At 35.1% G+C, this 23,815-nt stretch overlaps 1 protein-coding gene across 3 annotated transcripts; it reads left to right on the top strand.

Annotated features, from left to right (window-relative positions):
• Window positions 1–15,867: 15,867 nt before the first annotated feature.
• On the top strand, window positions 15,868–23,062 carry LOC105058152 (BTB/POZ domain-containing protein At1g63850). 3 transcript variants are annotated; one of them, XR_012137149.1, is made up of 3 exons: window positions 15,909–17,722; window positions 20,712–20,851; window positions 22,412–22,535. XR_012137149.1 is itself a non-coding variant. In XM_010940979.4 (2 exons), the coding sequence occupies exons 1-2, from the start codon at window positions 16,601–16,603 to the stop codon at window positions 22,688–22,690; spliced, it is 1,401 nt and encodes a 466-aa protein (XP_010939281.1). In that variant the 5' UTR covers window positions 15,868–16,600; the 3' UTR covers window positions 22,691–23,062. The 3 variants fall into 3 exon arrangements, 2 of the variants coding, with proteins under 2 accessions (XP_010939281.1, XP_073105386.1); XM_010940979.4 differs by lacking the exon at window positions 20,712–20,851 and having other exon boundaries at window positions 15,868–17,722; window positions 22,412–23,062; XM_073249285.1 differs by lacking the exon at window positions 20,712–20,851 and having other exon boundaries at window positions 15,911–17,718.
• Window positions 23,063–23,815: the final 753 nt, after the last annotated feature.

Genomic DNA, 23,815 nt, shown 5'->3' on the forward strand with positions numbered 1-23,815 from the left:
GCTATTCGGTTTGAAAAAGCATAGGTTAAGTGATTAAGTTTCAAGTTTTGGATTATGTGGAACAAAATTGTGGCAATAAAGAAAGGTAAAAAGTGATGGGAGAAAGTAAAAATAGAGAGAAAAATGAGAGATAGGAGACCTAACCACTAGTTGAAGTTATTTCTTCTTTCCCGAAAAAATATCTGTAAACCTGGTTAGCTGCGTCACTGCATTAAATGGTTAAGTTTACCAGCTAAAAAGTTGGGTTGCTTGGCTGGTTAAATGGATAACCACCATTTTAATGGCGGTTATCCAGGAACCAAACACAGCCTTGGTTTCAATCATGGGCTGTCTATGTGCCCAAGTATGGCAGTTCACCTCTTTCACCTTTTTTTTTTTTCCCCTCGAGAAACTCATCCATCGCCTCAAAAATCTAAAAAAAGGTAAATAAATTATTAGATTAAATTGTCTTAAAAGAAACTATTTTCTCTCTTGAGACAACCTCCTAAATCATTCTTTTAGCTACGTAGCTTTTGCATTATGTCTTGCACAGCTACTCCAATCTAGAAGGCATACCCACCATCTTTTTCATTGCTTGGATTCGCGCTTGCTAACCTTGATATTTTGTTTCACAAGATTAGTTTGTTGGTTGGAGTCAATAGATTAAATTAAATATTTTCTTGCAAAAGACAGCGGTCATTAAGCCTCCTTATGTAGACTTAGAACTCTATTGGAGCGAGTTTGGATTCTTTGAATTGATGCTAGGAGGCTGCTTGAACGAGACTCAACAATTATCTCATAATAAGCAATAGCAGCGACTTCTCGAGTCCATCCCTGGAATGTACATCTCAAAAGAAATCACGTTCTCTTATTCCTTCGATTCGTTCGCTGAAATGATGGGGCTCAGCTTTTCCTTTCAATCAAAGGCTTGTTCGGCAAAATCCGGTGAGATGGACCGAGAAAAGTGACAGGACGGAAGGAAGGGGGAGGAGTGGAATTTGTCGGATCCAATCTCAATAGGATTAAAATAAAATTTAGGATCTATTTACGTGATTGTGCTCAAAATCTTATAAAATTTATAGTCTAATTATAAAAAATTATAGATTGGACTTGATCTATTTTATAACTATCAGACCATCTTTTGCATGGACTGGCCCAAATTTCATAAAGAGAAAAAAAAAAAAAAAAATTTATACACAGCACGTGACTAAAAAAAAAATGCATCACCTCATCTGATTTGGCCTTCCAATGCATATTTAATATTTATAGTTTTACTTTTTCATTTGATATTTTGAATGACTAAAATACCTCATTTTTTTCGAAAAAAATTATGACATCTTATGTTGAAATTATGACTTCCTACGTAGAATGTCATAAAAAAGAAAAGATATTTTTATCACTAAAAATTTATAAAATTTTTAAATATCAAAAATATCCCTATCAAAATTATAATATCATATAAAAAATTATAACATCCTATACAAGAAGTCATAATTTTAACACAGAATATCATAATATAAATATAGGATGTCATAATTTTTTCAGAAGGAGAGGAGAATTTTTGTCATTCAAAATTTCAAACCAAAAAATAAAATTGCAGGTATTAAATGCACATTAGAAAGTGATGACTACGTGGCCCAATCAGGTGGAGGGGGGTGCCTGTTTTCTACACCGCATATGGTGTACCAAGAATTTCTCAAAAAATAATCTATTGATTATGTATTTTTGATGGTTGGGCCATGAATCTCATGAGATTTTGTGCCCAACCATCTAAATAGATCTTTATAATGTGTTTGAGAAATCTAGCAGGATTAGACTGAATTTTCTATAAGAATCGGACTTGTTAGCCTGCTCAACCTGTTTTCTTGTACTAAGTCCATTGTAGTTATGGTCTAAATCTCATCCAGTAGTCCATTGCACTGCAGGATTATGAAAAAAAAGACCCATGGAGGTTTTTTTTTCCTCTCATGGGTTTGGACTAGAGAGAGATTGTGTTGATGTGGACTCTATTTAAGTAGATTGTAATCTATGATCATATGAAAAATCCAACCCAATCCTATTAGATTTCCCAACAGAGCCTTAGAGCTTGTTTGGAAAATCCTATATAATTAGGCTAAAAATTCTATAGGAATCAAATCTATTGGCCCATTCAATTTGTACTTTCTAAGGACCTACCCAAGTCCTAGCCTTTACAATGATTAAAAATAAAACATGGATGGCCCAACCCACAAATCGTGTAGAATTTTCAACCTAATTATATTAGGGAATCCAAACAGACCCTCAAAGAGATTCCAAAAATTGTGTAGAATTTCAACCTAGTCATATTGAGAAATCCAAATAGGCTCTTCAAAAGAATTTTTTTGACAAAACAAATAAAATATTTTATTATTTTAAATTATTTTTTATAAAAAATTGAATATTTTTCTTACAGTCAAATAAAAATGCCTTTGGTTCCTACCATGCTTATACACTCTTATAATAAAGAGTGTACAAGTTGAGAAAATGCACAAATCTATATAAATTTGACTATAAAATATAGATTAAGTAGTTTCATAAGAAAAACAAACTTGCATAAGTTTAAAATATCATTTATGCAAATTTTAAACCCAAGTAATGTTAAGGGATAGCAACATAAAGGAGTGCAATTTCTCTGCAACATTGGCTATAGGAAATTTTATTATATAGAATCTGGCTTAATTATGCAAAAAACTCTGAACATTTTGGGACTTTTCAATTTCATCATGAATTTTTATTTAGTGCAATCAGATCATCGAACTTTGAATTATTTCAATTTAGATCCTAGCTATAACTTTTGTTGGCCTGCCATGATAGAGTTGTGACATAGCTTGTTTAGATGTAAACTAATTACTTATGTGGCAATAATAGATGACATGGTAGTGAGAGAATTTTTCTCTCAAAAATAGCCTCTCTTCGTTTGGTTTGGATTTCCATTTCGATTAAAATCTCATCAAAATATCCTATGATCTGAACATTAGATACAATCGCGAGAGGATGCTGTTTCCCAAAGGCAACGAGCATTGGTTATCGGTCATCCATTTCGATGACGAAGGTAATATCTTCATTTTACTTTAGATTATACCTATAATTATATTAAGATTTAGTTATTTTTTTCTCTATAATCCCTAATTTTTTCATGCTAGATCCTTCACTTAATCCAAAAAATCACCTAAAGATTACCTCAACATCATACATGAGTAGTGACTTTCATAAAAAGTGACCAAAATAGTTTATTTTTGTCATGTCTTTAATTATATGGTCCCAAAGCTCTGTTAAATGTTTGTTTCTTTAGCAAGATGTGATCCCAAGATGTTTCCAAATAGAAATAAATATTTTATTTTTTAAATAAAAATTATAATGTGGTTCATTCAAAAAGATTGACTGGTTCAGTGGCACAGCACTGTGGCAAGCTTTACTAGTGGAAAAACCTCTGAAACTTAAAATACTGTGGAAAAGCTCTGCTTGCTCTATAATTCTAATTGCTTTTGCATAAGTAAAAAATAAATGAGTATAACAAATAGGAAAGAAAATCAGAGAAATGGGAGTACATCAAAGAAATTTGCAATGAGGATAAAAAATGCTACTTTTCTTTGACCATATTTAAATTCATAGAAATCTAGCATCATAAAATATCCTAGAAACCTACACCTTTTACCATGTAACATGATCATGGTATAATTTTAGATATTATAACATACAAAGTAACATTATACATGTATGACTACTTATTTTAACTATTAAAATTATATTTCATGGTCAAAATAATTGAAAGCATAAAAGACTTGAACATTAACAACACAATGTAGGTGGCACACATATATGGAATTTTTTTTCTTGAAAGTAAAATGAGGGAGCAAGAGGCTACCTCCTAGTTATTTATGAGGTAAACACATATTGGTCATGCCACCTACAATACCATCTCATTTACTCTATTCTCCACATCATTGTGATGGTGATGAGCCACCACCACACTAGCTTAAGTGCCAAATATCCATAATATTAGATGCATACCATCTCATTGCCATATAGAATTATTTTCAAGCAAAACATTTGTTTCTTATCTGCAGAATTATTGTCATGCCTTGTTATTTAATTTTGATGTGTCATGTAGAATGGATATTGTAACCATTGCTATGCATCATGGGGACAAGTTTTTCAACAAGAGGGGATGCGGTGAACATGTTGGAGGTAGTGTGGCATATTTCAACATCAGTGACATAGAAATCTGATCTTATGATAAGTTATATGAAATGGTGGAGATGCTATATGTGGATAAAATTTCAATTTTATTTTGAAAGATTTATGTTTTTAATAAAAATTAGAGAATGATGCTTATATATGAAGATAATTAGCTGAAAAAAATGATAAAGGCTGCTTCAGATGCAAGAGAATATCTTCATATTTATATGGAGCATGAAGCAGTCTAAAAAGTAGTCATAAAGAGACTTAGGACTCAAAGTCATATAAGATAGATTACTGAGAAGCAAAGCCAACAAATGGTCAGTAAAAGCAAAAAATGTAGTGAGGGGCAGAGGAAGTAGTGCTAGAGCAAAGAAATGATTTCATGCAAGCTCGAGCAAAGCTCAAAAGATAATTATAGAGCAAAATCAAAAAACTTTTACAAGTCAAGAAGTGAGAATTAAGGAAAAAAATATTTGAGAGACCTAGGACTCATATGGTTACTAAGGAAGGTAATGAGAATGAAGAATACATACCATGCAATGATAATGAAGAGGAAGATAATGATGATAACTATTATATAGATGCTGAGTTATTAATTGATGATAATGAGTTGATAGCCAGAAGAAAAAAGTCAAAGAAGCAAAGAACAAAAATTTAAGAAAAAAAATGAGATAGTGCAGATGGATCAACCAGTAGCTGTTAGTAGGATTAGAAGATTAAGATAAGCTACTACTTTAATTTGGATGAAGCTAAAGAGAAGACTGGATACTTTAATAAGTATCATGATTCTTTTGAGTTTGATACACTCGAGTCAAGTCCTAAGCACAAGATTGGTGAGCTTAGGAAGAAGAAGAGATAATTTTATTTCAATCTTAAATCTGACATGTAAGATATCATTTTTTCTATAGATATGATATTCAATACGATGGAGTACTTCAAAGATGATATGGTCAAGTACCGTATAGCACATAGATATAATATAAGGTTTATCAAAAATGAAGCTAGTAGAGCAAAAGTAAAATGCACATTCATTGGTTGTCCATTTAGATTATGATATTCTAATGAAAAAAGTTTAGATAAATTCTAAATCAAGATTTATGTTGGAGAACATAAATATGTAAAAAGTCATAACAATAGTCAAATAATAGCAAAATAGATTGCAAGAGAGTTTGAAGATAAGCCTAGGGTATGTTTTACTTATAAGGCTAAAGAGATGATGTATGATATTAGGACAAAATTTGAAATGGATGTAAGTGTATCTAAATATTGGAGGGTGAGGCAAATAGCTTTGGAGACTATCAGAGGATCTCATCATATGTATTATACAAGGCTATCTGATTATCGTGAGGAGATTAGAAGGAGCAACAAAGGCACAATAGTGATCTTGAAGACCAATAAGTTTGCTGATGGAGTATAGTTTTAGAGATTATATAAAGCTTTTAGAGCTCTTCATAGGAGCTTCTTGGGAGCTTGCAGGCCTATATTTGGTCTTGATGGATACTTGCTTAAATGGGTTTATAGAACGGAGCTATTATCTACCATTCGTAGAGATGTAAACAACCAGATGTTCCTAATAGTATGGGCTGTGATTGAGATGAAATGCAAAGATTCATGGACTTAGTTCATTAACCTATTGGTTGAAGATTTTGAGCTTGGAGATTGGTATTCCATGCAGTCATGTAATATCTGTTATATACATAAGAATGATTGTATGAAGGCTTATGTGGAAGAATGCTATACTAAAGGTGCATGGAGGAGATGCTATGATTTTGTTCTTCAATTTGTCAATGAAAAAAAGTTATAGCTTAGATTGGGTGCAGAAGTAGTGCTACCTCCATCTGTGAGGATACTGTCAGGTAGATCAAAGAAGAATAGAAGCAAAAATCTACGTGAGGAGTCCAAAAATCCTCACAAACTATCTAGACATGGTAGGCAAATTATTTGTCAAGCAAGCTTCAAATTAAGTCATAATAAGTAAGGATGCCATATCATAAGTGATTCTTCAAATGTTAATTTGCCTTATTGTCCACCATCAAAAAAATCTAAAGGCAAACCAAGATCTGATGAGGCTATGCAACAACTATGCTAAATATATTTTATACCCTTTTAACCTTTTATATATTTGATGCTATTTAACTTTGGCGTGAGCCACTACAAAAAGATGATAAAGCTATCTATAAAGAGAAGAACAGAGCAACTGCCAGTTGCTAGACCTATTGAGCAACAACATGATAAAAGAACCATTGAAAGCACGAAGAGGTCAAGACAAGAAAGACTACTTAAGGGTTATGGATTGTATGTCTCACATGATGTGAGGAGTGATTTTTTATGGTAAGAGTTTATGCTAAGCTTTTTGATGTTATGTGTCGTATGTCTCATATAGGAGTTTATTTAATAGGGATCAGATAGGACGAGGTATTTCAGTGGAGGAGAAGTATTGCAACTGATCATGGGATCACTAAGAGCTCATATTAATGCAAGAAGGAGAAAGCACAATGATGAATCAACTGAATCACTATCTTCTCAGTTAGGAACTCCAGGATGTAGTATTGGAGATGTTCAGAAGGATTATTGTTAAGCAATGATTTTTGTAAGGTTGAATAGTTTGTTAACTATTCAATCTTTAATATTTTGTTAGTTGATATTTAGTGCATAGGAAAGCTGCCAACTATCCAATGTTCAGTAATTGCTTTTTCAATATTTTGTTGCTGTTGAATATAGTTGTAATGTTTAGCATCAGTGTTTAATGTTGAAACTATGGTACTTACTATTTAATGAAATATTTCAGCTTAATGCATGGGTTGTGTTCAATGTTTCATGAGTTGAATGTTTAATGACCTTAATATTTTATGACTTCAATGTTCCATGAGATGAATATTTGGCTCAATGTGCAATTAAAATATTTGACTTAGTGCTAGGCCAGTTGAATGTTTGATTGCAATGTGCCCTAGTACCATGGGAGCTTGTAGGCCTATATCTAGTCTTGAATAGTTTCAAGATTAATGTTCATGCACCTCATGTTTCATGAGTTCAATCTTTGGCTAAGCAGTGCAATGTTTTAAGATCATTATTTCTACTGGACCTATGTAATGGCACTATGTTATATTTTAGTTTCAATATTTTAGCATCAAATGCATTGTACTATGACACTATATAATGGCACCATGTCAATGTTTTACCATCACTGTTTCAATGTTGCAGCATCAATACCCATACAAGTTAGGAAGCTCTTACTCCAATGTTTCATGACATGAATGCTTGGCTTAAGAGTAGCATTGTAATGTTTAATTCCATGTTCAATTGCAGGCTTTGATTGAATGGAATAGTTCAAAGTTAAATACACATTTAGTTGAATAGTTTCAAGTTCTATTTGTTTGTGCACCTCATTTAATGTGTTTTAGTTCAATGTTCCCACGACATTACTGTTTCATCTTATGTGCATTTCAATAGCATAGTTCATGTGCAATGTTTCTACTTCACATGCCTAATAGAACTGTATAATGTATCATAACTTCAATATATGGAAGGACTTCAATATGCAATTCAATGCTTATGTTCAGTTTTGTAGTTTAATGTGCTTGTTAAAGGATCAGCTGAAGACTTTACATATCTAATGTATCATGACTTTAAGATTTTATGTCCATGTTGAAGTTTATTTGATGTGCATTTCAATGATATAGTTGATGTGCAATGTTTCTACTTCACATATCTAATGGTACAGTGTAATGTATCATAACTTCAATATATTGAAGGACTTCAATGGCACAGTTTTTGCTTATGTTTCTAATGGCATAGTCCATTTTAGTGGCTCAATGACTTTAAGTCCAATATATAATGGCACAATTTGAAGTCCAATATTTCATGTCTTCAATGTTCTATAAGTTGTCGACCTCAAAGTGTAATATTTTAAGTAGTTTATTATTTGGCTCATTGTTTGGCTTAGTTGAAACTGTTTAGCTCAATGTTTAGAACTTGGTTCAATGACATATGTATGAAATAGGTTACTGATTGAGATCAATGGCACATGAATGAAACACATTATTTTCATGTGAAAGATAGAGATTTGGTTCAATATTTTATGATTTCAATATTTGGTTCAAGATTTTATGTTCAATGCTTGATTCATTGTGCCACAGTGTAATATGCATATCAATATTTGAATGATAGTATTGTAGCTCCATGTGTAGTTCAAAGATCAGCTGAAAGCTTTACATGTCTAATTGTGCCCTGTAGTTCCATATTTCATTTGATGTCCATTTTAGGGCACAATTTGAAGTTCAAAATTTCTGCTCCATGTTTATAACAACACAATCCAATATTTTGTGACTTTAAGTCCAATGTGTAATGGCATAATTTGGAGTTGAATGTTTCATGACTTGAATGTTCCATGAGTTTAATGTCTGGCTCAAAATATAGTGCATTGCTTGGTTAAATGTTTAGCTCAGTTGAAATTATTTAGTTCAATATTTAGGATTTAGTTTACTGACATATATATGAAATAAGCCATTAACTGAAATCAATGTTACATAAATGAAACAAACTTTTTTCATATGAAAGGTAGAGTTTCTACTTTAATGTACAAAAGACTGCAGTTGTGATCTCAAAATAGGGGACTTGTGTAAGATAACCTCTGAAACTGATTTTATTATAGATTTAGTCACTCATACAGCATGTTTTAGTTTTTAAAAAGGGTTTCAAAGGTTTCAATATGTCAAGGATTTCAAAAGTTTCAAATATTATAATATACCAAAGCATTCAAATGTTTCAAATGTATTAGGGTTTCAGCCTTTAACAGTAAAGGCATTTTAATATTTCAGAGCTCATTATTTCATAGTTATTATAATTCTTTTTTCAATATAGGTATGACATATGAAATAAGTTGTTTATAATATTGATTGAGCATACCTTTTATATAAAGAACTTATACTATAAATTCAAATATCAAAAATCAAATATTATATTTAATATTATTACTGTACAATATTCATTACAAAGGTTATCTACAATAGCCTGACATCCTAGTAGTCACTCAAAAAATGATCATCAAAATATGATCACCACTACAAAAGTCATTTTCAAGATATTACACAATTATAAAAATAATAATTATTTAAAATATGATCACCAATATTAGTAAAATCTATGAAAGCATGATTGCAATAACATAAAGCTTCTTCTATGCAGCATGCTTTGTAAGCTCCCTCCTCAACATAGATCATTCAGTCTTTAATCTTGCTGTCTTCTCTTTGATATTTGCTGCTTCTCTTTTTAAAACATATGTCTCTTCTAACAAACCAATTATCTCTCCTTTAAGTTTTACTATATATTCTTTCAAATTTGAACTTTCTTTTTGATATATTTTAATGATTGTAGATAATATTCTCACCTCTAATTTTAAATCTTTGATTTCATCTCTTTTTCAAATAGAGCCACTTTTGCTCGACCCCTAATTTCATGATCAATCCATATGAAATATCCACAATATGAATTATTCTATAATCAACAAATATGAACAAATATTAGGGCAGTTATTTTTTTGATCTACAAAACCAAGTTGAAAGAGTAACTACTTTACCTTTGTTACATATTCCACTAAAATTATAAGGGTTTAGATGCTATCATAGCAGCTTAACAAATAAATAAAATAGTCAAACAAAGATATACACTGGCATACGACATAAACATGTACATCATGACATGTGAGCTTGTATACACTAAAATGCACAAGATGAACAACTTAATAGTTTGGACAACCGAATTAGTGGAAATATCCACCCAAGAAATTGATTAACTCATTTGATAGTTTGGATAACCCTAAACCTTCATCTTGGATTGTCATTAGTCCATGAAATCCATATTCTAGATACAAAACTGCACTTGCACCGATCTGCACCTTCATAGCTCTCGATCGACTCTATACTACAGAGTGGAGACTCTTTTGAAGATCTTTCAACTCTCATACTCTTCATCTTTTTTAAATGCTCCTCTTTCTTGGTACTTATGCTTACTATCTTGCAGCCATTGTTAGCATTCAATAGCCAGATGGGATGGAAAGGAGGAATAGAGATGACATAAAAACTTGATAAAAAAAAAAGAGAAAAGAAACTTGTAAGTATTTTTGCATGTCAGCAAAAAGAAGCCACCTAAGTGAGTCATGTGACATGTGACAACTCCATCATAAAAAAATAATAGAAATCATAATTAATGTCCGAATTGAAATAATCCAAAAGTTCGGTAACCTAATTGTGCTAAATAAAAATTTAGGATGAAATTAAAAATCCCTAAAAAATTTAGGATTTTTCACATAATTAAGCCTATGGAATTTCTATAATGATGAAATTTGGCCTAGCCATGTCACTTGGGCCATCCAATAGAAGGGGAGGGTGTGCTTTAAATGAATAGAAAATCTTAACTAAATTTTCTTAAGACTTGTCAAAGTCAGTCATCTTTTTTAAGATTTTCTGAGAAAGTGAAAAAGACTATCCAAGATTCAAATATAAAGCTTAAGTATATTAAGTACCCAAACTATAGGAATTTTCAATATGATATAAAAGGTCCATTGCCTAAAAAACCTCATCATATTGCATGAGCACATGAATTAATATGATTTGCAAAAATTGATCATAGGTGGTTATATCATGAATTACTGCCGCTGTGCTATGTAGATCCAAAGAACTTTTTAGTGACCACTAGATGCCTAAGTTTCCAAAAAAAGATAGAAAAAACAAACACAAACTTAATAGTATGGCCAAATATGCAAATGTAGTAAGGGTCAAAAGCATCTTCATGGATGGAAATAAAAGGAAAAGATATCTCTACAAATAGGTAAAAAGAGGGGGAAAAGGGGATAGGATGGACTCATGCAAATCATAAAATCATATTTTTACAAAATGCACTCTCTCTTTTTTTTTTCAAGAAAAGTGCTATCAACACTAGACATGCGAAAACCACATTGCAAATAACATGATTTTTTTTTTCATTATATTTGTCGGTATTCATCTATGCTTCATTCCTCATTCAATTCCTTAATCTTACATGGTGGCAAGTCTAGGGGTGCGAATGGTTTTGATTGGATCGGATCATGAGTGACCTAATTTGATCCGATTTCTTAATTGGATCTTGATGTTGGACCTAGACATAGCCCAATAGAAGATTGGGTCGGATTGGATTAGGTCTATAATCTAATTTTTTTGATCTAACAGATTATTTTGGTCAGATCGAATCTATGTATAATCTGGCCCTTAACCTATAAATGTAGCTCCAATTCAAATCTAGGTTGGGTCCAGAGAATATAAACCAAAAAACTAAACTAATAATTGTTGCCTTACATTAGAAAAAAAACAAAATTATACATCTCTTGATTACATGTACTTTGTTATACTTAATTATGACCACTTTTTTTGTTGACTCTGTGCAGAAATACAATAAAAATGTATACATAAATCTAAAATTCTTTACATACAGCACTTTCACAACCAGCCCATAGTTTGTTTTTATGAAAACACGGCTAGCTCATAGTCAATACAACATTATGCCAACTCTATTGCTACTCTATCTTCTTCATTAAGATGCAAAAAAAAAATTGATATTCTGCCACACTAGAAACTTCAAACACTGACTATTACAGTAAAACAGGAACAAGCATCCAACAAAAGCCTCTACCTTATCTCATTAACTTCCACAACCTCTCAGTGCTATCAATTTATTCTTTATTCATCATATTCTCATTCTCAGATGGAAGAAACTCAACAACATGCTGCATGCAACCACCATGGTCCACCCATTCTTCCTTCGCTCTTTGCCTTGACTCCAACAAGCTCTCAATCATCCAGCTAATTGCCACAAGTACCCCCCTTCGGACAAAATGGAGAGCCAATAATAAGACTGAGACCCCCACAATAGTCATGACCATGGTGAATTTGAAGCCGGCCATTAAAGCGACAACCATGAAGATCACTAGTCGGGCTAAAAAGCAGTAGAAGAGTGGAACCTACAAGGAGGAGAGTTAGGAAGCTGAGGGAGTGAAGCTCATCATGCTGAGTAATGACCTCCAATGGTAGGTCCCTAGACTGGGTTCGAATCGGATCATATCATTAAGCAAAAGATCCAAATCAACTGATATAATTAAATAGGTTGAGTTAGGTCAAGTCAGAATTCAGTAAACCTAGACCCAACCTGAAAAATAGAGTAAGTCCAATTTTAAAACTTTACTCAGCCCTATGGATCCTTTAAATCGGTTCATATAGGGTTTTAGTGGGTTGGGTCTCAGGTCAACTTGACCAATTTGCAGCCTTAGGTAAGTCTAAGGGGCCCATGTGGGGTGCATTTAGTCCCCACATTGGTTATAGAGAAAGTAGATATTATATATAAAGAACCAAAAATTCAAATACTACTTTCTAGCTAGCCTCTTTAAGTGAAGTCCTAGGTTGTTCAGATGATATCATAGTGAACCGAGTCTATGGCCCATGTGGTGCAACATGGGCCCTTTTAATGTTAATCATAAACTGACTAATTATGTATTAAGTATATCTTAGATACATATATAGAGTTAAGAAAGCCAAATAGCATCTTCTGGTTAACTTTTGTTTGATTAAATCCTGAATTATTATATTAGATATTCCAAAAGATGGGAGATAGTTGGCATGAGAGTTCCATCTGCTCCATTAGCAATTGTTGATTATCATATTAATGTAGTGTTGTTAAAGAAATGCTAATAAAAGGAGAAAAATAGAATAATGAGGCTGCATCTAGTGATGCTATTATTTTTTTGAAAAAAAGAAATAAAAATTCTGTTTCTAATTTTTTTAGATTTTTGACAATAAAATATATTTGGTATTTATTATCTTTTAACAATAAAAGTAAGAAAATATGTTTAGTAAATAGGGTTATAGATGGAGGCAGCAGAAAAAGAGGTACTTGAGGATGTGTTTGGCTTTAAAAAAGTTAGTGGCTATTGCATTGGGGTGGTCGAAGAAGACATGAATGAGTTGGAGAGATTGGAGGATGTAGATGATGAAGACCTTAATAGAGATGTTAGAGAAGTGGTAGGCATTGGGTACAAGGAGGCTAGCAATGTCGGAAGGTGGGGGGGAGTGAGGAGATGGACAATGAGGATGCAAAAGTTAGAAAAGAAGCCAAATAGATAAGAAGTTTGGATATTAGGTACCTATGGAAGAGGAAGCCAATGCCACTTATAGAAAAATATAAGTAACAATTTTCATTTCTATTTTTTAAAAATAAAAATATTGCAACCAAATGATTTTTCTACATCTAATTTTATGTTTTTATTTAAGAAAAAAAAAATATCCTTAAATTAGTGATGTTCAATATTTCTTCAATATCTTTTTAAAATAATTAATTACTTAAATAATCATTAGAGAACTAGAGATAAATCTCTAGCTCTATTTTCAACTTAAAAGCAGCTCTTCATATGAGTTTTATATAAAAGTAGCTATCCATTCCAAATATAAATTAAAAGTAACTACCTATTTTTGGCTGAAATTATCCTTATACCCCTATACCCTTTAAAATATTATAGTATTACATTATCATAGTATAGTATTTCTTTACAATAAGGCAGTATTACATTATAATAATAGAGTATTCCTTTACAATAATATAGTGTTGCTTTATTATATTATATTAGTACAATATTTCTTTAGAATAAGACAGTATTATATTATATTAGTATAGTATTTTTTATAATAATATAGTATTGCTTTATTATATTATATTAGTGCAGTATTCCTTTACAATAAGATAGTATTACATTATCATAGTATAGTATTACTTTATAATAATGCAATGTTGTTTTATAATAATATAGTATAACTTTATAATAGTGCAGTATTACTTTATAATAGTGTGATACTGTTTTATAATAGTATAGTATTATTTTATAATAGTATAGTATTGCTTTATAACTGCAAAGGCAATTAGATCATTTCATCCCATTTAGATAGCTATTTTTAAGTTATATTTCAAATAAAAAAAATTTTTATTTGAAACTTAAATAGATAGTTACTTTTAAGTTGAAACTCAATTGGATATTTCTCATTAGTTTATCCTAATCACAATAATCATTATACTATTTGCAGCATCATTTTTTTTTTTGTAAGAAAGCAGGGGAAAAGGGGCTTCCCTAGAGAAATTTCATTGAATTTTAAAGATGACTTATTTATAGAGCTACGATGTGTGTGTAGGGAGTTTGCATGAGTTTATAGGGTAGTGATATTATTGCTGCTTCTGATTTTAAGAAAACATCGTTGTTTCCACCTTGGGTTTACAGGTTGCAGCTAATTCTGAGGGTAGAGATTAAGATTAATACTTAGTTTTGTGGAGGCCCTTCCGATTTATAAGAAACTTTTGACTCTGTCATGTAATCTTGATGTCGTTTGCCTCAACCTTCGTTTTCTGTGGTCGTTCAAAGCCTTCCTCAGGTCCTATCGACTGAGTAGAGTTTGTGTGGGTATGTACCTCATTAATTGCCATGTACTCCTCGAGTTCCTGAGATGCAGGTGTAGGTGTTGCAGTTCTTTTTGCAGTCCTAGTTTGGTGTGCCCTTTCCCATCTGCAGCAAGGCCCGTCCATTCTTCAAAAAGAAGGTTCGTTTGTTTAGCAACTTCCATTGCTGAGTAAGCTTCGAATCTGAAAGTTTTGTTGTTTCTTTCCTTCTAGGCCTTCCATTGTGTAGTTAGAAGGAGAGATGCAATTGCTTTTCCCTCATTGCAGCTTGTGAAGCCCTGAAACCATTCCTTCCATATTTGTTCCATGCTGTTCGGTAATTGTGGTGGCTGCAAATCTTGAATAATGAGTTTCCAAGTTACTCTGAAAAATTGGCACTGCAGCAATAAGTGATCCACTGTCTCCTTGCTTTTATAACAGAGTTTACATAGTGGATCAACCAGGACTTCTTTTTCATTTAGGTTTTCAAATGCAAGAAGTCGATCGAAATTTACTAGCCATCCAAAAATCTTGATTTTTTCAGGGAGAGGTAATTTCCAGATGGTCCTTCCAATTGTGTGGTGTACCCCACCGTCAATAAGGAACTAGCAATTTTTGACTGTAAATGTTATTGATTTACTCCACTTCTAGAGTCTTCCATCTGCTTCATTTGTCAGTCTAACATTTGAGATGAGTGTGACTAATTTATCAAAATCCTCTGTAGTAGCGTGACTGAGGGGAGTTTTGAAGTTTGTGATCCAGTCATTGTGCGAGAAGAAGCCAGCAATGCTGATTTGAGGATGTGTTGCGAAGAGCGCTAGGTCTAGAAGGACATGGTTTAAAGGAGAATTTGCTAACCAGGTATCATACCAGAATGAAAGTAATACTCCATTACCCACAACCGGCGAGGTGAAGTCTTGAAAAATTTGTCCAAGCTTGATGACACCTTTTCAGAATGGGGAGGCCCATCTAGAGTTGCAGTGCAGGTGGGAAGTGATACTCTTCTGCAATAGTATATGTGGAGAATGAGCTTCCTCAAGGGTTTCTCTGGTTGTGAAAAAAAATTCCACCACCATCTGAGGAGAAGCGACTGACTTAATGTTTTGAGATCTTTGATCCCCAGGCCCCCATGATTTTGGGTCGGCAAATCATTGACCATCTAGCAAGGTATTTAATTTTTCCACAGTATTCGCCTCCTCCCTATAGAAAGTTTTGGCATGCTTTGTTGATTTTCCGGGTTATTGAGTTTGGCAGGGTAAGAACCATCATCCAGTATACCGGTAAGGTATTGAGAATAGTATTGATGAGGGTTAGCCGGCCGATCAGGGATAGTGTCTTGTGCTTCCAATCTGCCAGTTTTTGTCCATCTTTTCTAATAGAAAATTTCAGTAATGAAATTGAAGTGAATTATTATGGAGTGGCATACCTGAGTGGTGGATCGGTACTTGGGCTGTAGGCCATCAAAACAATTTAAAAAAAAAAAAAAATAGATGCAAATAAAAGGTATGCACAGGATACCCATCTTAAGATCTGCGCTGCACCGCTCTGTATTCTCCCCTCTATTTAAGAAATTCACTTCACAGAAAAAAGAAAGAAATTCACTGAACCTGGCCATCGAATGGTCCAGTAACCGTCATATCTAAATTAATTATTTATTTGGGGTTACGACAACGTTTGTCAGTATGGCGACATCGAAACAACATCTTGCACACCATTCTCAACTGGATAAGCTTCGCTGACTTATCCGCCCGTCACCCCTCCAAGAATTTCACGACGATACCCACATGATTCACTCCACGTGTCCGATCCAAACTTCCGATCTCATCCACGTTTCCGATCTTTCCTCGCTGAAAAAGATACCCACTCGCGCTGCACCGACAGCGAAGCAACCCAATCCCCTCCTCCCCATTTCCCACTCGCCTAAGCCTCGCTCCGCCTTGGACCCTCTTCCTCCGCCGTCTTCCCGCCGTCCGTTATTATGTCATTTCGGAAACGGCAGCGCGTTGGGAGCAGCAGCCGCCTCTCCTCCTCCGACGGAAACCTAAAGGAAGAGTCCTCCCCCTCCCCAGCGCCGCCCCTCCTCCACCCCGCCTCCGTCCCCGGCGGCTTCAACGACCCCACCACCGCCGACGTCCTCCTTTGCCTCCAGCTCGACGACCCCGATTCCGTCCAGTCGCTCGACCTCCACCTCCACTCCGCCGCCCTCAGCCGCTCCCGCTACTTCGCTGCCCTCCTTTCCGATCGATGGCACCTCCCCGACCCCGACGGAGACGGGATCCAGCAGCTTTTCCTCAAGATCTTCCCCGCCGGCGACCTCCGCTGCCGCCCATTCGACGCCTACGTCGCCGTCCTCCGCCTCCTTCACACCCTCGACTTCGCCGGCGCGATCCGCTCGGTGGCCGGCGCCCTGGAGATGCTTCCGGTGGCGCTGGAGCTCCTCTTCGATGACTGTGTCCAGGCCTGTGTCCGATTCCTAGAGGCCGTGCCGTGGACCGAGGAGGAGGAGGAGGGGGTCCTCAGCGTGATCCCCTTCCTCCGCGAAGAAGAATCCCGAGATCTCCTTGCTAGGGTTTCGCCGAAGGCGGCCGCCGGAGACGGGAATAGCACGTCGGAGGAGATGCTCTGCGGCTTGATCAATTCGGCGATCCATGGCCATCCGAACGTGGCCACCGTGAAGGCCTTCGTAGCGAAGCTACTGAGAGATTACTCCTCTCGGGATTCGGTGAGGAGAGTGCTGGACAAAGCCTTCGTGTGGAGCTTGGAGACGGTGAAGGAATTGCTAGGGAAGTATGCGAGCCCGGATTTCAGGATGGCAGGGGATAACGATGAGAGGGAGGCGATTCAGAGGCTTAATCTGCATGCGACCATGGTGAATGTGAAGCACCTGCATTGGCTGGTGGAGAGGATGATCGAGCTGAGGGTGGCTGACACAGCGGTGAAAGAGTGGAGTGAGCAGGCTGCGCTTGCTGCTGACTTGCAGAAGACTTTCAGGGATGATGCATGGAAGAACATAGCACCAGGACTGCCAACGCTCGTTGCGAGGTGCACTTGCCGGCTTGCTAATTCAGTTGCTTCTGGGTCTACTCTGGCTCCACGGCAGGTTTCATCTTTGAAATCCTTGTGACACTACTTTATGCTGTTATTTGAAATAATATTAATAATACAAAACAAGTCAAGTAGCATAGGACAGATGAAATTAGATGGCAACTGTTAAGCAAGGTTGGGAATGAATTTGGTAGAATGGAGTTGGAAGAGAGGTGGGCGGGACTATGGAGGCTTGGATGAATGAATGAAATGGAAATCTGAAGAAACTTTGTATTTTGGGGGCTTAGCTTTGGATAGGGACGGATGCTAGGTACAATCAATATAACCTACTAACCCAAGCTGATAGCACAATGTTTCTTGCTTATATCAATGTGAACGATAAAGAGTTGTTTTTTATGGGTAAAAATTGATATTCTTGCTGTTTTGGGCATGAATTATGCAATTCCGATCATTTTATTTTGCCCCTTTATTTTGAGAAGATTGGTCTGCGATGACTTATTTCTTACCATGTGGGTTCAGCACTGTTTATTGAATTGTTGAAAATAGGGCCCAGCTGCTTTTAATATATCATGAAATCATAATTTAACAATAAAATTATCCATAAAATGAAACATGGCATAGTATTTAGGAATATACTGAATTTACTGTTCGTTCTCTCAGGTATTCTTATGACTATATGGAGATAATGGTATATAAAACTTAATTTTAATGCACCATCAGATGCATTCATTCTATTGACTGGGTAAATCCCTGGTAATTATACTATAATATAATTATCTTCCAACACAATGACAGGAGTCAACATGAATTCTAACAGCTGCTCTAACAATATATGGAAGAGGGACTTGGTAATAACAGAGGCTAGGATTAATCTTTTTATATATTGCCTATAAAGCATTCTTTAACATTGTTCTAGATGTAGCTTGCAAACATTTTATGTTAAGCTGAAGTTACTTAGAAATTAGTCTTATTTAAACATAATGATCTAGGGTCCTACTTTCCTAAACATATGTGTGATCTCTGATGACTCGGGAATATAAAAGTTGAAAAATTCATTTGTATATTACTTGCTACAAGTTAACCAGCCAGGATAGGTTGCTTTTATTTATCTTCCTCATTGGCTTTTTGAACGAGCTGTAATTCGAGTAGTGCTTCTAATTTATGTCTACCAAGTGTTTGTTTGTTATCAAGTAAAGGGTTAATGTATCATTTGTAAGTAGTTACAAAAGGTGCCCCCCTATTATGTGGATGATGTTGATAAACCAATAGAAAAGTAATTTTTTTCTCAAAGACTTCAGTAGATGCTTGCAAAAATGTCAAATAGAAGTTTTCCATCCAGCAGAAGTACCCCACAAGCTAAATCTAGAACGATGGACAACTATAATATTCTTCTGACACCAATCTTCATGTATGTAGTTGGAACAAAGTGTAGATCTACTAAGAAATTCTGTATCACACAATAAGATGATTCAGTCAGCATTTGCCCATCTTGGCTGTGGATATTCACCATGAGATTTTTGGTTTTATACAATTCAGGGGCCTATATTGTTTTTTCTTTTTCAGCAGGTAGAAAGTTTGATGATTCTGATCCATAAACAATAATAAGTTTGCTAATCTAGGATTTTTAGTTTTTAAATCTTGCTCGTTCTAATTTATCAACAAGTATCTTACAGTTTAATCACATTCACATGTCCTTTCTAACTTCAACATCTTTTATTTGAACCAAATTAAGTTTGAGCAGTTGCATTTGTTGCATCCTCCATGTCATCTTTGAAAAAGGATCTTTAGCATCTTGGTGAATTTCCCATCTTCCATAGGGATAAAAGAACTCTGAATTTCATACCAAGAGTTCTAATTTTCCTCATAACTAACCTTCCATCATTTTCCTTTATAGGTGTTGCCGTGCCATCTTGAAAATTTTTGCAATGTCTTCTTGCTATTGTGTATTTTGTTTTCTTGTTCTCTCCCTTTGCACATTATTGACAATATTCTAGTGCAAGGGAAGTCTAACCTTCTCACACACTTGAAACTAAGGTTTTAAATCCTGTGAGATGAAGATGTCCCAGTTTCTCTATGGAATGGGATTGCCCTGTTTTGTCCCATCCTGGCAGCTGTCATGGTCATGCATCTTGATAGATATCCATCGTCTCTCTTTCCTTGTTTTCTTGCTTTCTTTCTTTCTTTTTTTTTCTTCTTTCTTTCCTTTTTTTTCTACCTTCTTTTTCTTCATTTTTTCTTTCTTTCTCTTATATTCTTTCTTTGTTTATTTCCTGTTTCTTTTTTTTCTCCCATCCTTTCTTGCTTTTATTTTTCTTCTTCTTTATCTTTCCTATCATTTTTTTTCTTTTTCTTTATGTTTCCCTCCTTTCTTTCCTCTTTCTTCTTCTCTACTTACATGGATGGGTTTTGGAGTGTCCTATTTTCTCATAGGAATAGGCTAGGACGGTCAGGGCACCTCTCGTTCCACTGGGACATAAAATCTTGCTTGAAACATTGGATCCTTTTTTAGCAATCAGGCTTCAATGTTTTACTCTTCCTCATTGACACCCCAAAGATATTACTAGAATTTCTTCAATGTGATTCCGATTGCTTTTGACTGATGTTACCTAACCAGGACTTGCTGTCCTTCAATTCCAAACATACCATGATCATAGGTTTCCTTTGACTATCTACATCTTCTTCTCTTTCTATTTTGGTTTTCAAGTGATGTTTGTATGTATGTTTGGCGGGAAGCTGCTATCTCCAATCATTGAAATTTGTCCAATTGGGGACCTCTTGTTGTAAGTTCTCCTCATCTGTCTTCCAGCTTTCTTTAAGTGAGAGCTCTTACGAGTCTGCAGGGCCAAATGTGATCTTAGTGAAATAATCCAGGGACCCAAATTTGCAATTATACATGTCTAGATTGTAGTTCAATTTGTTCATGTCTATTCATATGGTTTGTTCTTTTTATTCTAAAGCATGTACTTTCTTTTACAGTACTTGATATACTCTCTTTTTCAAAATTATGATGCTGATCAACATATATGCATATGATTGATTCCAAGGTATGCCGTCTTGGTATCTGGCCCAAACTGGTGCCATCTTGTCATTGTATCGGTATGCCCAGCGGGGGGACTGGTTCAGCATACTGATTGTCGGTACGACCGTTTGGTACCATATATTGGTACCAAACCGGTACAATCCGGTATATCCCATACCGCCTAGTTCAATACAATATAGCATTCCTTGATTGATTCCCTATATTTTGAAAATCCATACTATTATATTGAGAGAAAATTTGATTGAATCAGAAAGTGGACAGAATGATTTTCTTTTTTTTCGGGTCCTGATTGAATGATTTACTGATCACTTAATAGAAAGTCATGAAGCATATTAAAATTTTAATGATATAAGAGTTCTAGCCATTAATTGTCAAGCTTGTACTAAATCTGTTATATTCAGATCCATTAGTATTTTAATATCTGTTTATTCTGCTAGGCTCCTGGCAATGTACAGCATAGACATTTTTATCATCTAGCACATTGCACTTATTTTTTGTCGCATAAACAAATTACTTTAAACTTCCTCTTTTGGTTCACTGTGGGGAACCTACTTTAACATCTACTGCAACCACGTGCCAAATGATATGGCATGCTTTGATGGTTGCACCGTTAACTAACCCATACCATAGTGAGGTTAAGTTGTGAAGCATATGTCAGAGAAAGTTGTGAGTGTTTCTCTTCCATGTCTGAGTAGTCAAGTAGCCTAAAACTTACAGATGATGCTCTAGAAGTGACTTTCTCAAAAAAAGATGCTCTAGAAGTGACATTAATTAAAGAATTGCAGTCCACCTGGAATTTTCAAGTCCAAGCTTGATAGTGGCGATTAGTTTGTTTGGAGTGTATGTATGGGTATTTATATGCATATATGGACATTTGTTTATATCTAATGATATTCATCACATAATTAGACATTCATGTAACCATAATATAGTAACTTTCTTACTTATGTGGTTCAGTAGTGAATTATATTTCACTATTTTTTTGATGGCTAAGTCATGCTAAGCTTTCCAAATTTATTCCTCTAGCTTACATCTAGGTATCTTGAGGATTATTTTTTTGTTCCTTTTTAGGAAACGTGCCTCTTTCCTTGCAACTTTACTTCATACCTGTATTCCATATGCTTATGACTTTGCAATTACTACTTTGTACTTCAACCATTGATGGTGCCCAAAAGCTTCACTTGTTATTCTATTAAACTATACTTATCTGAGTAATAACATGACTTCCTGGATAATGTGGACCCTGAGCAAGCAACAGGGGGGGGATTCTCGGTGGGAATACCGACCAATCCCGAGCCTGTTACTGTTTATTGAATGGAAAATCCTGGTATGACAATCATTTTCTTTGTGTTAACTCAATGACTGTCCTTCATATCACTTGAAAATTTTAAATTGTTAATGCTTGTCCAGTGATTATCAAATGTTTTCGCATACTTTTATGGTATTTCATTGACAACCTGATGTCACTTGTTCAACAATTTCCTAGTCAAGCTTGGGAGAGGCATTACGGAATTACTGATTAGGAACTAATTAGTATCATTTATGTCGTGGAGATGCCCTTCAGCATGAAGTAGAATTTTTGGATTACAATGTTTATGGTTTTAGAATTTTACTTGCTGACTTGCCATCAGCTAAGCTATGCTGGTGCTGACAGTTTTACATTAGCAATATAAAGTTCTTAATATTAGTGTTTCATTTTCTCAGGTGAGGATGAGGTTTGTGAAAGACTGGCTTCCAGTGTTGAATGTCTGCAGAGATGTAGCTTCGCCAATGCCAACTGGTCATAAACCAGTTTTCCAGGAACTGGAAGAAACATTTCTAAGGATTATATCAACCCTTCCCATGTCAGATGCTCAAGAATTGCTGCAGCAGTGCCTCAGTTTCTCCACTCGCAATGTTGATGATTGCCCGCACCTGACCTCAGCATTCCAAACCTGGTTCAGGCGTGCAAACAGGCCGCTACATAATCACATTGCTAGTTGAACTGAAACTTGACCGTGAATACATAGCTCTTAAAAACATCGGTTCAAGTTGATATGCCTGTCAGGGTGGGCTGACATTTTGGTTAACTGCATAAGCGGAAAGCGTGTGTATATCGTATCATCCAAATTGCTCCCTTTATGTTGATCAATGTGCATATTGATCGGTCACCTGTCAAATATTTGTACATGGCCCTCATTTGTGAGACTCGAACTGTTATAGATAGTTCTGTTTGTTTGTGAGTACTTGTACAGAACTATGCTAGGGTAATGCATATTGGAATAATGGAACTGTACAGTGGGGCAATTCAGTGAACTACGCAAGACTAGATATGCATGCTTCAATGACATTGATATCTATGTATTCTGCTCATAAGCTTTTGTTCTCAAGTTAGTACCTCCATCTTCAATTGCCTGTAGCTTGAGAAATCTACATTTTTCACTCTGCATTCCAAATCCAAAACCATCGTTCATCTTGAACCCCTGTTGATGGGGATGCTGCTGTTCCCCTATTTCTTGGCTGATTTTTATTCAGATGAAAAAAAGAAGACGTGCAAAAAAAACTTGCATGAACAACTTAAGCATCTATATTAAGAAGGTTAACATGGTAACAATGCCATCCCTTTGATCTAATATTCTGTACTGCTGATTTGAGATTCTTTTCCCACCGGAAGCAACTCATGTTCAGTTTATTTCTGATATTTCTAACACTTGTTTGATGAAATTCTCTTGCGTTTCTTGGGGCAACAGCGTGTCCTCTCAAACCAAAACTTGAAGCTTTAGAGTTCAGTGTGGCATCAGTTTTATCCATCCAAGCATGCCGTCCTAATGCTTCCTGAATTTGTTGGTTCTCTTAGCAGTTGCTATTTTTAGCTCGAACTAGCTTCTCATTAATAGGGTGAAATGAACCACTATTGCCTTCTTAAATAGTGTGACATTTAACATAATGCCAAGCACAAAATGAGACACATACGCACAGAAAACAGCAGGAACAACAACAAACAAAAACAAATAGTCTATTTCTCACGGTTAGACTTGTCTTTCTACCTTGTCAGATAATCTCCTCAACAAATCAAACAAATCAGAGAAATTCTACGTACAATGCGCTAATAACCAAAAAAAAACAATG

Source organism: Elaeis guineensis, chromosome 15 (genome assembly GCF_000442705.2).
Source record: "Elaeis guineensis isolate ETL-2024a chromosome 15, EG11, whole genome shotgun sequence".
NCBI classification, from domain to species: Eukaryota; Viridiplantae; Streptophyta; class Magnoliopsida; order Arecales; family Arecaceae; genus Elaeis; species Elaeis guineensis.

What these genes read in the sequence shown, in the direction of transcription:
- LOC105058152 (XM_010940979.4), top strand. Translation starts at nt 16,601, where the DNA reads ATGTCATTTCGGAAACGGCAGCGCGTTGGGAGCAGCAGCCGCCTCTCC. An exon ending in CTACTCTGGCTCCACGGCAG is followed by an intron (nt 17,723 to 22,411) that starts GTTTCATCTTTG and finishes TCATTTTCTCAG; the next exon opens with GTGAGGATGAGGTTTGTGAA.